At 45.4% G+C, this 13,764-nt stretch overlaps 1 protein-coding gene across 1 annotated transcript; it reads left to right on the top strand.

Moving 5' to 3' along the window:
- On the top strand, nt 1-10,243 carry YBX1 (Y-box binding protein 1; the record flags this gene model as incomplete). The annotated part of the gene is given in 11 exon segments (XM_006039464.2): nt 1-14; nt 3,888-3,921; nt 6,454-6,543; nt 6,739-6,831; nt 6,833-6,866; nt 6,869-7,041; nt 7,360-7,442; nt 7,541-7,760; nt 7,762-7,806; nt 9,864-9,878; nt 9,881-10,243. Coding segments are annotated over 11 exon segments (846 nt in total), but the record flags the coding sequence as incomplete, so codon positions are not given.
- Nucleotides 10,244-13,764: the final 3,521 nt, after the last annotated feature.

Below are 13,764 nucleotides of genomic sequence, written 5' to 3' on the forward strand. Positions count from 1 at the left end.
GGCTTCATCAACAGGTGAGCCTGCCCCCCCCCCTCCCCTCCACCTCTCGGGCGCGCTGTCACGGGCACTGGGCTGGACTCGGAGCCCCCTGCATTACACCAGCGGCCCGGCCCTGGGGGAAGGGGAAGGCGCGCGGGGCTTTTTGTTACCGACTTTGGATGTACGCGGTCTCTCGGGCGCGCTGTCACGGGCACTGGGCTGGACTCGGAGCCCCCTGCATTACACCAGCGGCCCGGCCCTGGGGGAAGGGGAAGGTGCAGCGCCGGCTACGAAGGACTGATGTCCAGTGTGAATTTAAGCCTGAGAGCGCGCTGTCCGCGGGAGCCCTCTTGGAGCAGCGTCCAGAAGCCGAGGGCCACGTTCGTTTCGGTCGCGATACCAAGGGGGTTTCTGAAGCTTTCCTCACTTTTGAGGCTATTCTAAATTTTCTGCAGTATGGAAGGGAGCTGTGACAGGCTGCCAAGGTCTGTCCGGCAGGGCCGTGGCGGGGTGCTGAAGTCATCGCGTGTTAATAAAACGCAGCTTGGTAGCAGAGTGCTGCAGCTGCTGCCCGGGCTGTCACTGGGCGGGCGTCCGCGCCGAGAGGGCGACGGGCTCCGCGTGGCTGGGGCCTGGCGGTGTCCGACTCGCTCAGCACACGGTACGAGCTGTAGCCGGGGGCAGCAGCGTGTCTCGCTGTACAAACAAGCTCGCTGGAATTTAATTACTTCTTGCCCAACTGCCCGGGCGCTTTTAACAAGTTGCTGTCTTGCCCTTCCCTCCCAAACTTGGTAAGATCTTGAGGTTACATGGATGAGCGTTAGGAAAATGTAAATTACTTGAATCTTAAGGTTTATGACACAAGTGAAAGAGAGGTATTTAATTACAGCTGAGGTGTGGCTTTTAATTCCTGCCATGTCTACCTCTGCATAATGAGGAGGTGACATGACACTGAAGGCCTGCTTTTTCCAGAAGAGGGTGGGTAGGGTCTCATGTTTTATTATTTGACAAATTGACTGTACTATTCAACTTCATGATCCCAACTTTTTTTATTGGATTGTCACATTTTGAAACTTAAGTGCCTTGCTTTTCTATACAGTTGGATTTCCTGTGTGGTTGCCAACTTCTGTAGTTGAACGTTGAATAATAGCTAGTTGTTTGGTGCTAAAGTTGTAAGTTCTGGCAATTCTGCTTTTGGTAAATTCATGTAAAACTGTACTTTGCCGGTTCTGTAGAGAAAGCCAAACTACCCACTTGAAGAAAAGAAACAATGCAAGAAAATGACAGCTGATAGTTAAAAGGCATCTGAACGTTTCAGAGCATGCATTGGGCTTAATCCCCTGGGTTGTCATTTTAATGAGAACCCCAGCACGATCTCGTGTTAACAGGACTGCACGAGAAGAGCTGCAGCCTGAGAAAAGAGCTGAAGGGCATTTCCACAGTTCTGAGCTCTAGCTAGTTAACTGTAGGGGGGAAAAAATCCCTTAAAAAAAGGTGTGGGGCGCTTTACTGCTCTTGCATCTAACTATATCTTTCTGTGAATATATTTGCAATTCAGATCCATCCTTTTTGATGGCAACATCTGCTGGCTTAAAGGCAACATTGCTGCTTTCTTTCTAATTATTTTGTGTTTTTAAAGTGTATTTTCACTCTGAATGTTGGCCTGAGTCCTAAAAGAAAAAATTGTTGTTGTTTTTTCTAGCAGTTATCATAAATAGTAAGTGGTTCAGAAGGGCATTGATACAGCCCTGTTACTTATCTGCAATTGCAGCTCAAGTGTTTAACGTTCTGCTAATGCCACTTCATAACAAGTCCTCTGGAGCTTTGTCTTAATCAGCACATCTGCTCTGCATGAAGTCGGACTATAGTCCTTGTTCAACCAGTCCCTCTTCAAGCTTTGCATTATGAAGAAGTTGAAAAGATTTGTAGTTCAACAAGATAAGCAGAAGGCGGGAGGAAGCTGAGCACTCAGTCACTTTGCATTATGAGATGTTTCAAATGACACCAGCCAACTACAAACCCAGATTTGTTAAAAGGGAGTGAATTTGTGGATCTCATAGTTGGAAAACATAATTTGAGGCAATGAGTTTGGGAATTAATAAAGTCATCTACAAGTTAATAATTTATCCAGAAAGAGTACATTGATTTGTAAAGGCTTTTTTTTAGAAGTAAATCTTATTGTCCGCTGTCAGACAGGATCCTGGATTTGATGGACCACTGATCTGATTAAGTTTGGCTAGAGTAGAACTGTAGTTAAAGCTTTTAATGGTCCTTTATCATTTATAGGCTCTTATCTTGCACATGCTTAGGATTGTGTTTGTGTTCTAGTTGGTTGTTTTGAGGCCATTACAGGTTTTCCTTGAAGATGACTGGAAGTTTTGGATCATCTTAAACCAACTAGGCATCTGGTATCTATTGTAAATCCCCTTGTTGGCATTAAATGAAGTTGAAAGGTAGACATGGATGGCTTGAGACATTTGATGTGTGGAGAGCTATGTATGGAAAATATTAGCGACAAGCACATTGATGTACTGGGGTTCTTAGTTAGATTCTGTTGCTGTGTCCATCTGGGTGGTTCCAGCTTGCTTGTGTAGTGTCAAACATGTACTGTAAACTTGAAGTATCAGTAGTTGCTGGAAAAGTGAAAGTCCTTGCGTGGTTTTTTTTTTATTTCCCCTGAATGGTGCGTGGGGGGGAGGGGGGGGGTTGACCTATAGGTTTTCAGGCTGGTTTTTACCTGGCTGCAAGTGGAGGGTTCATTCTGGGAAGTATTTTAATGGAAGAGTGGAAAGATATAATCCCAGTTTGCCGAGTCAGTCAGTGGGATGAGTCTTTTTGAGGTAATTTCAGGATGAAATTTAGGCAGTGTGATGTCAATTTTGAGTTGTGGTCACTAAAGTAAGCTTGCTGGCTGCTGCAGAAGCACTCCATTTTCATTCCATCCTATATTTCTGACCTCTTAGGGTTTGTGTTTTTTCTCTGTAGTGTTTGCCACTTCCCACTTACAACTGCAAAGTTTAACACAATGGTTTGCCTGGGGGGTAGCAGATCCATATGTATACTGTCTTTGCTAGTGCTCCTGTTTAATGTACAGGGGGAGTGAGGCTGCAAATATGAAACTGGAACAAGGCGAATAGATATTGAGAAGCCTTTTGTTCAGATCTGTATCTGTCTCATGTAATATCCCACTGGTGATAGCATATCTTGTAAACCATTTAATCACAGTTCTGTAGTAAAATCTCATTCCTTACCTGGCACACCCTCCTTTTGCAGTGAAGGATCATGGCAAGGCTCTTAACCTTTGTACCTTCATGTTCCTCCTGGAAGAATCATTACTGATAAGGTCACGTGATTGTGATACCTGTTGTTAAAGGTATTAACCACCTATTAACAAGATTGGCCAATTCCTAGATTGACCTTTTTACCTTCTTGGAGACTTGTGACTTGAGTAAAGCATCTAACATGATGGCCATTATTGGGGGTGGGGGTAGGATTGTGGGGTGGACTGGCTTGTATATTGCCAAGCTACTCTTTAGTTCTTCCCTCCCATCTTTTTCCGACCTGTGGAGGTAGAGAAACAGGACTTGCTGGAGTGATGTTATGCAGACAGTGAGAGAGAAAAAACGGAAGTGAGATTAGGCAGGTGGGAGGGCTGGATGGAGCTGAAACTACTTTCTAAAAAGGATAGTACCTAATTAATGGTGACCTTTTGAGAGGCTCGCTTTTCTGGAAGTGTGGAGAGGTTTTTCTGCTCCCCTGTTTAGCTTCTTCCTGGTTAATAAGCAAAGTGATGTCACTTTCAGAAAGGAACTGTGATTTTGATCCTTTATTGAGCTAGGAGGTAGTTAATGTTACTATGTACCTGTCTGAATTTTCAGTTTTATATTGAATTTTATGATGTCTTGCAGGAATGACACCAAGGAAGATGTGTTTGTACACCAGGTAAGCGGTTTTTGTGAAGATGGTTCATTCCTTTGTCTGGAACTGATGCATACCCGGCTTTTATGGTAAACTTCATTAATAGGCTTGACCTTAATTGATGGGGCTGTGAGCATGTTGTGTTTGTCGAAGAAATCCTACTTCTCCAAGATAAAGGAAGTCTTTCTTAAAACCATAGATTCTCATTATCGCAGGCCACAGGCAACACATTCAGCTCTTGCCCTCTACCCCCATAGTGAGGGCTAACATTTCAAATGGAGGCAAAAGATGTAAAATTGCAGGCGCTCTCACTAGTTTCTACTGAATTTACAAAGCGCATTTAGTTTGCAAGTATACACTTTCCTTTTTTCTATTAAGATTTGTTTGAGGTGTTTGTGAAATTTGTCAAATCACTTATTTGAATTTCTAAAGTTCTCTTTTTACCTAGTGTTCCTCACAAAGCTGTTAAAGGCTATTGTGGGGAAACAAAATTCTGTCTTGGATTAGTACTATAGAGAAATAAATGGAAAGCTGGAGAGTAGAACAAGGAGTATTGGGGTTGGGGTGCATCTAGGATTGCACATCTGTAGTTTTTTAAGCTGTCTTGTTTAATTTGTGCAACTTATTCTTGCAAACTGCTAATGACAACGTAGTAGGATTTAAAGTTACTTACAGGAACAAATGTCTGCAGTTAGATCCCTTACAGATTTTACTGAGAGAAACCAAACTCTCAGAGCCTAAAATAGTCTCTAGGTTCTGGACTGGAAATTCTGTTTCCTCTGAACCTTCTGGTAGTGGCTGCTAGGAAGAAGTAGCATGAAATGCTCCATTGGTTTGACACAACTTTCAGAAGTCTACAGGTATGAGAGGGCAGAGCTAAGTTTATTTTGCGTAGGCATTTGGCGATCCTTAAATTTCAAGTTCTGTGAAAGGACCACTGGCTGTGTGAAAATTGCACTTCTCTGAAAATGTTTGTACTGACTGTAGTTAAAAATGTCTATAACTAGTGAAACTGAAAAGGTAGCTAGTTTACCTGGCTACACTTGTATAGTATCAGTGAGCCGGGAAGAAATGGCTAACTGTAAACATCAAAGAAAGGAGAGAGAGGATTAAGTCAGAAAGATTTTGACTTGGGGCACTTAGTTTGTCAACTTTTAAAGGGAAAGGTTTACATAACTAGCTTTCAAAAAGCATAGAAGGCATTTGTTTATAATCTCTTCTGCAAGCGAGCGTGGAAACCCTGGAGGGTTATCCTGCCTGACTAGTAGTACGTGGAATAGGACCTGTGAAACTTGATTATCTGAAGCGTTACCAAATGGCAAAGTAAACAAAGTAGCCGTTCGGGCTTTATCCTCCTTTTTAGCCCGATTTTAAAAGGTGCATGTAATTTGACAGCAGCATGTTTAGTCCAATTATTGATTCCGTGGTACCTAGCACTGTAATAAGTTGTTTGTATCTAAGTAAACGTTAAATGTGTTGACTACGTGTTGGTCTAATAAAAGAGATCAAATTCACCCAAGGAACCTTGTCTGCCTTGACTACGTTCGGTAACTTGCAAGTTTGATAGGAATTCAGTAGGTGTAACCCCCTCTCTGACTGCCAGTTTGGATTCTTCTGTAGCTGCTGTTCACTCGCAGCAGGCGTTCCCCTAATACAGAGCATCAGCTTGGTAGACTGCAACTTGCAAATGTATTGTTTTAGGGATTTTATTCCCTCCAGGGCATGAAACTTGTGGGACACTGTCAGCAGTATTTCAGTTATTTACAAAATTTATCATGCTTGTGTGAGCATTGAGATCCAAAAAAGTGGCGGGTAAGCAAAACATGGTTTGAGGGGTCAGCGTGAACAGCATTTAAAGCATTTGTCAAAAAAGCTATTATCTACTGTTGACTAGCACAGAAATATTGGTGAGCCAGGAAGTGTCTAGTCAACAGTAATTTTCTAGTACGTCACATTCTGGTAGAAGTACCAGGCTTATTTCTCAAATGTTGCCAAGTCAGTGGTCTAATCTAAAATATAATTAAATATAATAAGGAACGATAGTTTTACATGAGGCTTAAAAAAACTAAGGTTACGTAGATTAGTCACAGTATCGTACAGCTGACTTTTAGATGTAAGAAGTGCCTCAGCTTTAGACTGCCAGATTGAATTTAACTTCATTGTCTGATCCTTGTATTTTCCCTCCGTTGTTATTGTGCTGTATTCTCTATGCTGCTGACACCTGATTTTTTTACATTAGCTCATGCTGTTAAAACCTAGCCCACAGAGCCTTTGGATCCAAGCAACCATAGGGCCGTGGCTTTGGCAGCAGATGGGGGTCTCAGTGCTGTTCCACAGGCTCTAGTGGAGGGGGGCTTTTTGCCATGCCATACCACAGCTGAGTGGCCAGCAAAACTGGTAGCTGCAGCTGGGTCCTAAGGCCTGCCTTCACCCCAGTCTGGGTCATTCTGGTGTCCCCGCTGCAGTAAGTTGCAGGCCTCTGATTTATTTTTTTCATGCTTGTTAATCTGTATATACTGTGTCCCCAAATGTAATTCTGTAATGTTGTATTGCTAGACTGCCATAAAGAAGAATAACCCCAGGAAGTACCTTCGCAGTGTAGGAGATGGAGAGACCGTGGAGTTTGATGTGGTTGAAGGAGAAAAGGTGAGCATATTTTCTTTAGCATATGCAGCATGCACGGAAGACATGGCTTTCTATTTGGCTTCAGAATAGATGAATAAGGAGCTGTCCAAGGAGGTTATGCATTTTGTTAGTTGTCTTTGCTTTATGATGATATAACTCTGTTTGGTGCCTCTTTCTCACGTAATGATCGTTACCTAACGCTGTCGCTGTCTTTAGGGTGCGGAGGCAGCTAATGTTACAGGACCTGGCGGTGTTCCAGTGCAAGGCAGTAAATATGCAGCAGACCGTAACCATTACAGACGATATCCACGTCGTAGGGGTCCTCCACGCAACTACCAGCAGAATTATCAGAATAGTGAGAGTGGGGAAAAGAACGAGGGATCGGAGAGCATACCAGAAGGTCAAGCCCAGCAGCGCCGTCCCTACCGCAGGCGGCGGTACCCACCTTACTATATGCGAAGGCCCTATGGGCGTCGACCACAGTATTCCAACGCTCCTGTGCAGGGAGAGATAGTAGAGGTAACTGTCGTATGAAACTTTGATGCTGCGCGAACCTGATCGCAGCTTGGCCTGTCTACGTGTAATCTGCTGACTCGGAACTTAACAAATTGGGCAGCCCCTTCGTTTGCCAAGGTACCGAGAATCCAAAAATGCCAATTACACGTGGAATTTAAAACGCAGTGAACTCCTAAATTCACGCAATCCTTTGGCACAAAACTAATGTAGCTCTTCCCCAAACATTGGAAGTCAGTGTGTCAAGCAGCTGTACTGGCTTGGCTAATGGCTTTAACTTTTCTTAGTCCTGTATTTGGCTAAGAGCGTGCATGTTTTTTTCAGGGTGCTGACAACCAGGGTGCAGGAGAACAAGGCAGACCAGTCAGACAGAACATGTATCGAGGTTATAGACCACGATTTCGCAGGTATGTTGGAGAGCAGCATGTTCAGTTATGGAATTTGGTGTGTGTTCAGATGTGATGGCCAGGTGCTGTATGGGTAAAGCCTGTCTTGATTTTTCCAGGGGTCCTCCTCGTCAGAGACAGCCAAGGGAGGATGGAAATGAAGAAGATAAAGAAAACCAAGGGGACGAGACCCAAGGTCAGCAGCCACCTCAACGTCGGTACCGGCGCAACTTCAACTACCGGCGCAGACGCCCAGAGAACCCTAAACCACAAGATGGCAAAGAGACGAAGGCAGCCGAACCACCAGCTGAGAACACGTCCGCTCCCGAGGCCGAGCAGGGCGGGGCTGAGTAAATACCGGCTTACCATCTCTACCATCATCCGGGTGGGTGTTCGACTCCCCCCGTTTGAGGACGGGATAGTACCGTGGGGCTGTTCTGGATTTAACCTGGTAGATCAGAGTTTGACATTGCAGGATGCATTTCTTAAAATTAGTCTTGGCTTGCAGAGAGTTGAGTGGGTAACTTCTTCTGTTTAAGGGATTGAGGGTTTAAATGCTGTTTGCAGAACAAATGAACTAATTGGGGACCTAATTACAAGATTTTCCTAATTTGATAGGACTGTAGGCATGCCTTGTGCTATGGCCAAAATTTTGGATATGATCTGTTTTAGCTTTAACAAAGCTGGTAGAAATATGAAGTAGTAAAAATGTTAGCTGTCTGGCGTGACTGACTGTATCTAGAGCCTTAGTTGTATATCTTTTTTTACATTTGACAAGTCAGAGCAGAATTCCAAAAATTAACAAGCACTATAAGCTAAAGTTACTAGATGTATGAAACTAGTGGTAAATGGAATGCATTTGAGATAACGATAGGTACCACAAATGAAAAAGTCTTCGAAACAATGGATGTCAAGTGGCCTGAGGACTGGCTAACCATACACATAAAGATGTGGTACCTTGGTGTAGCATGTGCGGTAGGATATTGTAGATGTTGGTCTAGGTCTTGATCTGGAAGAGGAGGGGAGTAGCTTTATAGGGTGAAAAATAAACCAGGATGCTAATAGATGGTAGAAAATCTTTAATCTTCCCCTTTGAAGAAACAAAATTAATGTCTAGAGAACCTGAAACAGTCGGGTGAGGGTTACTGGAGAATGGTAATGTTGAGGCCTGCTAAATCAGGCCAGAAGATGCAAGGTGGCATGCCATCAAAAACTAATTTGATATTTCTGCATGTGCAGCTAAAAATTACATCAAGAAGCAGACGGTTAACATGTGGCATTTGATGCAACTATGCTTGTCATAACACTTTGTTTTGGGCTTTATTTTCCCAGAGAAAAATATCGAAGGGGCTGTGGGAGGGTTGTATAAGATGTAGGTTAAAATATGTGGCCTTCCTTCAGTGGGTACACTTTTAGGGCAGTTGTAGCATTTGTTGCCTTGCTGTCATGATGTATTATTGTTTGGAAATAGATTTGTTTCTAGTTCCTGCCACTTGTTTTAATTCCTTCCTGCTGTTTGTCTGTTTTCTCCCTTGTTTTCATATGCATTTCCTCTCCTTCACCAGCTTTCACAGCCCACACCCTGCTGGGATTCCCAGTCATTCTAGCTGCTAAGATGAGCAGTGAAGTAGTTAACAGGAGCATTACCATTGTCTTTGGCCTTCAGAGTTAACACGTCAAAGGGGTTAACAAGGAATGCAGGGGTTAAGGTTAAACCTTAACTTGGATGTTACTTGAAGGCTGTTATCTCATGAGGACTAGTAGCTTTTTAAAGTTTAAATTCTCATGAATTTGAATGTCATGTAGGACCACATAATTTTACTTTTACTAGCCTGTTACCTTTGCAATGCTCTCATCAAGGGGAACTTGCATTTTGAGGCTTCTTATGGAAACTAGAACTTTAACATGGATAGCAGTGAAACGTTAACCTCCTGTCTATTCCTTCTTTGCATACTGGTAGATTCGGGGCATATATTTTATGTAGAGGTAGTGGAACAGAATGTCTTCTATCTTTGCTTAAAAAGAGAGGTAAGAAGTTCAATCTCTGTCTTAACAGCAGAACCTAAAGCCAGCCTTGCATCTAGGGGCACCCCCCCCCCCATTTCCCCAAATGAAGTACCAACACTTTAATCACTTACCTAACAGTTACTGAGACCAAACTTCATAAGACTAAATTGTAGTTTCATAATATCCAGGTGCTTAGCAGAATGAGGTGGCAGTAATGAAAGAAGCCAGTGGGAACTGCTTATATATTTAATGATCAAACCCTGTATAATTAACTTCTTACACATAAGTTGTCAACTGTCTGATTTACAGCTCAGAATAAGAATCCTGAGACTTCTGGCATTCATTAGTATTGCAGATAACCTTGGGATGTGAGGTACTCGGTCAGACTTTTCAGCTGGTGACTTTTCACCGTTTTGTTTTGTTGTCGTTTTCCAGTTTAGTCATCAAAGAAGAAAAGAATCCGAAATGAAGAGAAGAATAAGAAATTCCAGCAATAAGAAATGAACAAAAGAATTGGAACTGAAGACCTTAAGTGCTTGCTTTTTGCTGTTGACCAGATAACTAGAACTATCTGCATTATCTATGCAGCATGGGGTTTTTATTATTTTTACCTAAAGAAGTCTCCTTTTGGAAACGACAAACACGTTTTTTAAAAAGCCTGTTTTTCTCAATACACCTTTAAAGGTTTTTAAATTGTTTCATATCTGGTCAAGTTGAGATTTTTAAGAACCTCATTTTTAATTTGTATGAAATGTACACCTGATTTTTTCAAGTCAAACTGCAAGCATCTGTTAATAAAGGTCTTAAAGAATTGCCTTTTGTGTTTGTCCATTTTAATTCACTGGTGTTTTGAAAAGGCCTGCACCAAGTAGTAGCAAAAAAAGTAATGGAGTTGCTCTCTAAAGGGGACTTGGACCATGTCAGCTTAAATGGTATCAGTGTCTTACCTGTCCAGCTGTTTTCTTACATTTAGAAGTACTTGCTTAGTAGTTTTTATCAGCTCACTTTTTCAGGTCACTTCAAAACGTGTTGTCAATTCTGTACTCACTGAGCTGTAAGTAAGGGGTCCATGCGTGCATCTGGTCTATAGCTGGGAGCCTTGCATTATTTCTTCCCTGCGGGCAACCTGTCTCAACCTGTCTACTAGCTTTCTGCCTTAGTGTCCTTACAAAGGGAATTGCTGCATTTACTCACATATAAAATGGGCCCCTTCCCCCTGCCCTGCTCAGCTAGCTATTGGGAATAAGGACAAGTGCTGTAAAGGAGATGCTGAAGGACCCCTTTCAAGCTGGGTGGGCAGGCTACTGTGCGGATGCTGCTGGCTGCTTCAAGAAGAGAAGAGGGCTGGACAGCTTGGCCACAGCAGGGTCAGGCCTTCGGCCGAAGGCCTTTCCTGCTGGAGCCAGATTGCCCAAACCCTCTTGACACCTGCTGTGTTCTGTTGCTAAGGGATTGATAGCAGCCCTCGGCTTTTCATCCCCTCCCTGCTTGTTCACTGCCAATGCCTGTTTTCCATGAAAAACTACTCGCCAGTGTTTGCAAGAAACAAATCTTTTACCTTCATTCCATCTTCCAAAAACAGGTGCGGGGAGGAGAGGGTGTCATTTGGGAGCATGTGAGGTGGGGGAAAAATTCCAGCGAAGTACTTAAAGGAAGTAAGTCACTAGAGCTTTCCTGGTGGGGGTGGTATGCATGACGGTAAGATGAACTGAGCTGAATTTAACGGAAAACCTTTTGCCATTTGGAGCTCAGTGCAGTTGTTGCCCTCCCACCCCTCTTAACTGCTGGCAGCATGGGCTGAATTCTGTGCCCGGCCTTCCACCCTCCCTGCTCCTGTGTCCTCGCCTTGCTGCCCCCAGCTCTGGTGAATCCATCCCACAAGTAAAGAGCCTTCAAAGGCTGCTGACTTCCTGGTTGCTCTAACAGTTGATTCACTTCCTGTCAAGGGTTTGCTATTAAATGGAGTCTGTTTATGATTACGCAGTGTTCACAAAGGGAAACGTGCACCCTGCTATCGATGCATCCCCAAACACGGTGCCTCTCCCGTGCAAGGAGGAACAGCCTTCAGGAGCCGAGGCTCCAGCTGCAAGTAGGCAGCCATTTACGTAGGCTGCAATGACTGCAGGTGGAACCATGAAGAGGGCTGCAAGCTCCAAGAGCAGGGTGCAAAGCGGGACGGCTGCAGTGCCGAGGGAGAAGCACTGAGCCTGCGCTGCCCTTGGTGTGAGGGAGGCACCAAGTTCACTCCATGAAAAAGAAACTGGGAGCTGAGCCTAGCGTGCGGCGGACTGGCCTCAAAGGGAGCTGCCAAGTGACCTTGCACGGTCCTGCTCTTCCCCTGTCCCCACGCTGTCCTGTTTCGAAGGCCAGTGTTAGGAGGCCTCTGTCCTCCAGGGCTGCAACCGCCCTGGGGATCCTGTTCCCCAATCCACTCTTACTCGAGGGGCCACGTGGTTGGCACCAGGTGATCCTATGGGCTGTTCCTTTACTGGCCAGGAGCCAATGGGCTTGAGCTTAATTTGACTCTGGAGTCAAAAGCGGACTGGCCAAGTTCGCCTATGACACCAAACTTTGGGGCAAAGCATCCACACCAGAAGACAGGCAGGTGATCCAGGCTGACCTGGACAGGCTCAGCAAGGGGGCGGACGAGAATCTGATGGTGTTCAACGCCGATACAGGCAAGGTTCTCCACCTTGGGGAAAAAAACCCCGCAGCATCCTTATAGGCTCGGCAGTGCTATGTTGGCTAGCACTATGCAAGAAAGAGACTTGGGGGTCATCATTGACCACAAGATGAACATGAGCCTGCAATGCAATGCTGTGGCTAGTAAAGCGACCAAAACGCTGGCTTGCATCCATAGATGCTTCTCCAGCAAATCCCGGGACGTCATTCTCCCCTTGTACTCGGCCCTAGCAAGGCCGCAGCTGGAGTACTGCGTCCAGTTTTGGGCTCCACAACTCAAAAAGGATGTGGAGAAGCTTGAGAGAGTCCAGAGAAGAGCCACGCGCATGCTCAGAGGTCAGGGAAGCAGACCCTACGAGGGCCGGCTGAGAGCCCTGGGGCTCTTTAGCCTGGAGAAGCGCAGGCTCAGGGGTGATCTGATGGCCACCTACAAGTTTATCAGGGGTGACCACCAGCATCTGGGGGAACATTTGTTCACCAGAGCGCCCCAAGGGATGACGAGGTCGAATGGTCACAAACTACTGCAAGACCGTTTCAGGCTGGACATAAGGAAGAATTTCTTTCCTGTCCGAGCCCCCAAGGTCTGGAACAGCCTGCCGCCGGGGGTGGTTCAAGCGCCTTCATTGAACACCTTCAAGAGCAAACTGGATGCTTATCTTGCTGGGATCCTGTGACCCCAGCTGACTTCCTGCCCTTTGGGCGGGGGGCTGGACTCGATGATCTTCCGAGGTCCCTTCCAGCCCTGATGTCTATGGATCTATGAAATCTATGAAATTTTTATCTGGCCTTTGTTGCACTTGAACAGCAGACTGGAGGAGTTGGGTCTTCCCTGGGGTGTGCGCGCTTTCTGCTCCCCGCCTCACTAGCTGCTCTGTTTTCTGCTCCCTGTCCCCTCCCGGGTCTGCTGCGAGGGGACAGAGGCTGCCCGGCTTGGAGGACTCCTGTCTTGTTCAGGCGGTGCAGGGAGAGCAGCTGGCAGCACCAGACGTTTGCAGTCGACTGGCATGGCCCGGCTTGGGAGCTTGTGCTTCTGCTTTATTGTGGGGTCGGCTCCTCCGTCAGGGCTCTTGGGACGATGCTTATGCTTAACTGATGCAAAAGCACCCAGCAGAAGTAAGTGAATGAAGTGTCCAAGGAAGAGGTTCAATACCGAGGGCTTGCAAGTCCCAGCTAATCCAGCAGTATCTTAGTGAGACGTTTCCTGACCTCCCTGCTGATGTCGACACCGCTGAGCACTGGGAAAGCCTCAAGAAAGGCATCCGTAGTGCATGTGGAGAATCCCTAGGCTTCTCCACAAGGACACGTCAGGACTGGGTCACTGAATCCTCGTTCTCCAGCTCCCATTGACGGAAAGGAGAGCTTTCCAAGCCTGGCAGAACCAATGCAGGAGCTTCCTAGCAAATGAAGGCTTGTGACTTGTCTTTCGAGATCCAGAAGCACAGGGTCCATAGGGAAAACCGGTGGGGAGTTTTGATCCAAGCAAGGTGCTCTCAACTGGTGCTTTCAAAGCTTTTTTTTGCAAGGGGCTAGAAATTTACTGTGGGGGTGAAGGCCTTGCCTTCTACTTGCTACCATTCAATAAAGGAGTCTCAAGTCTTTCCATAGCAACAGTAATAGCTGCTCCAGGGACACTACCCCACATATTTTAAAATGG

The sequence above is a fragment of the Alligator sinensis genome, unplaced genomic scaffold (genome assembly GCF_000455745.1).
Source record: "Alligator sinensis unplaced genomic scaffold, ASM45574v1 scaffold512_1, whole genome shotgun sequence".
Taxonomy (NCBI): Eukaryota; Metazoa; Chordata; order Crocodylia; family Alligatoridae; genus Alligator; species Alligator sinensis.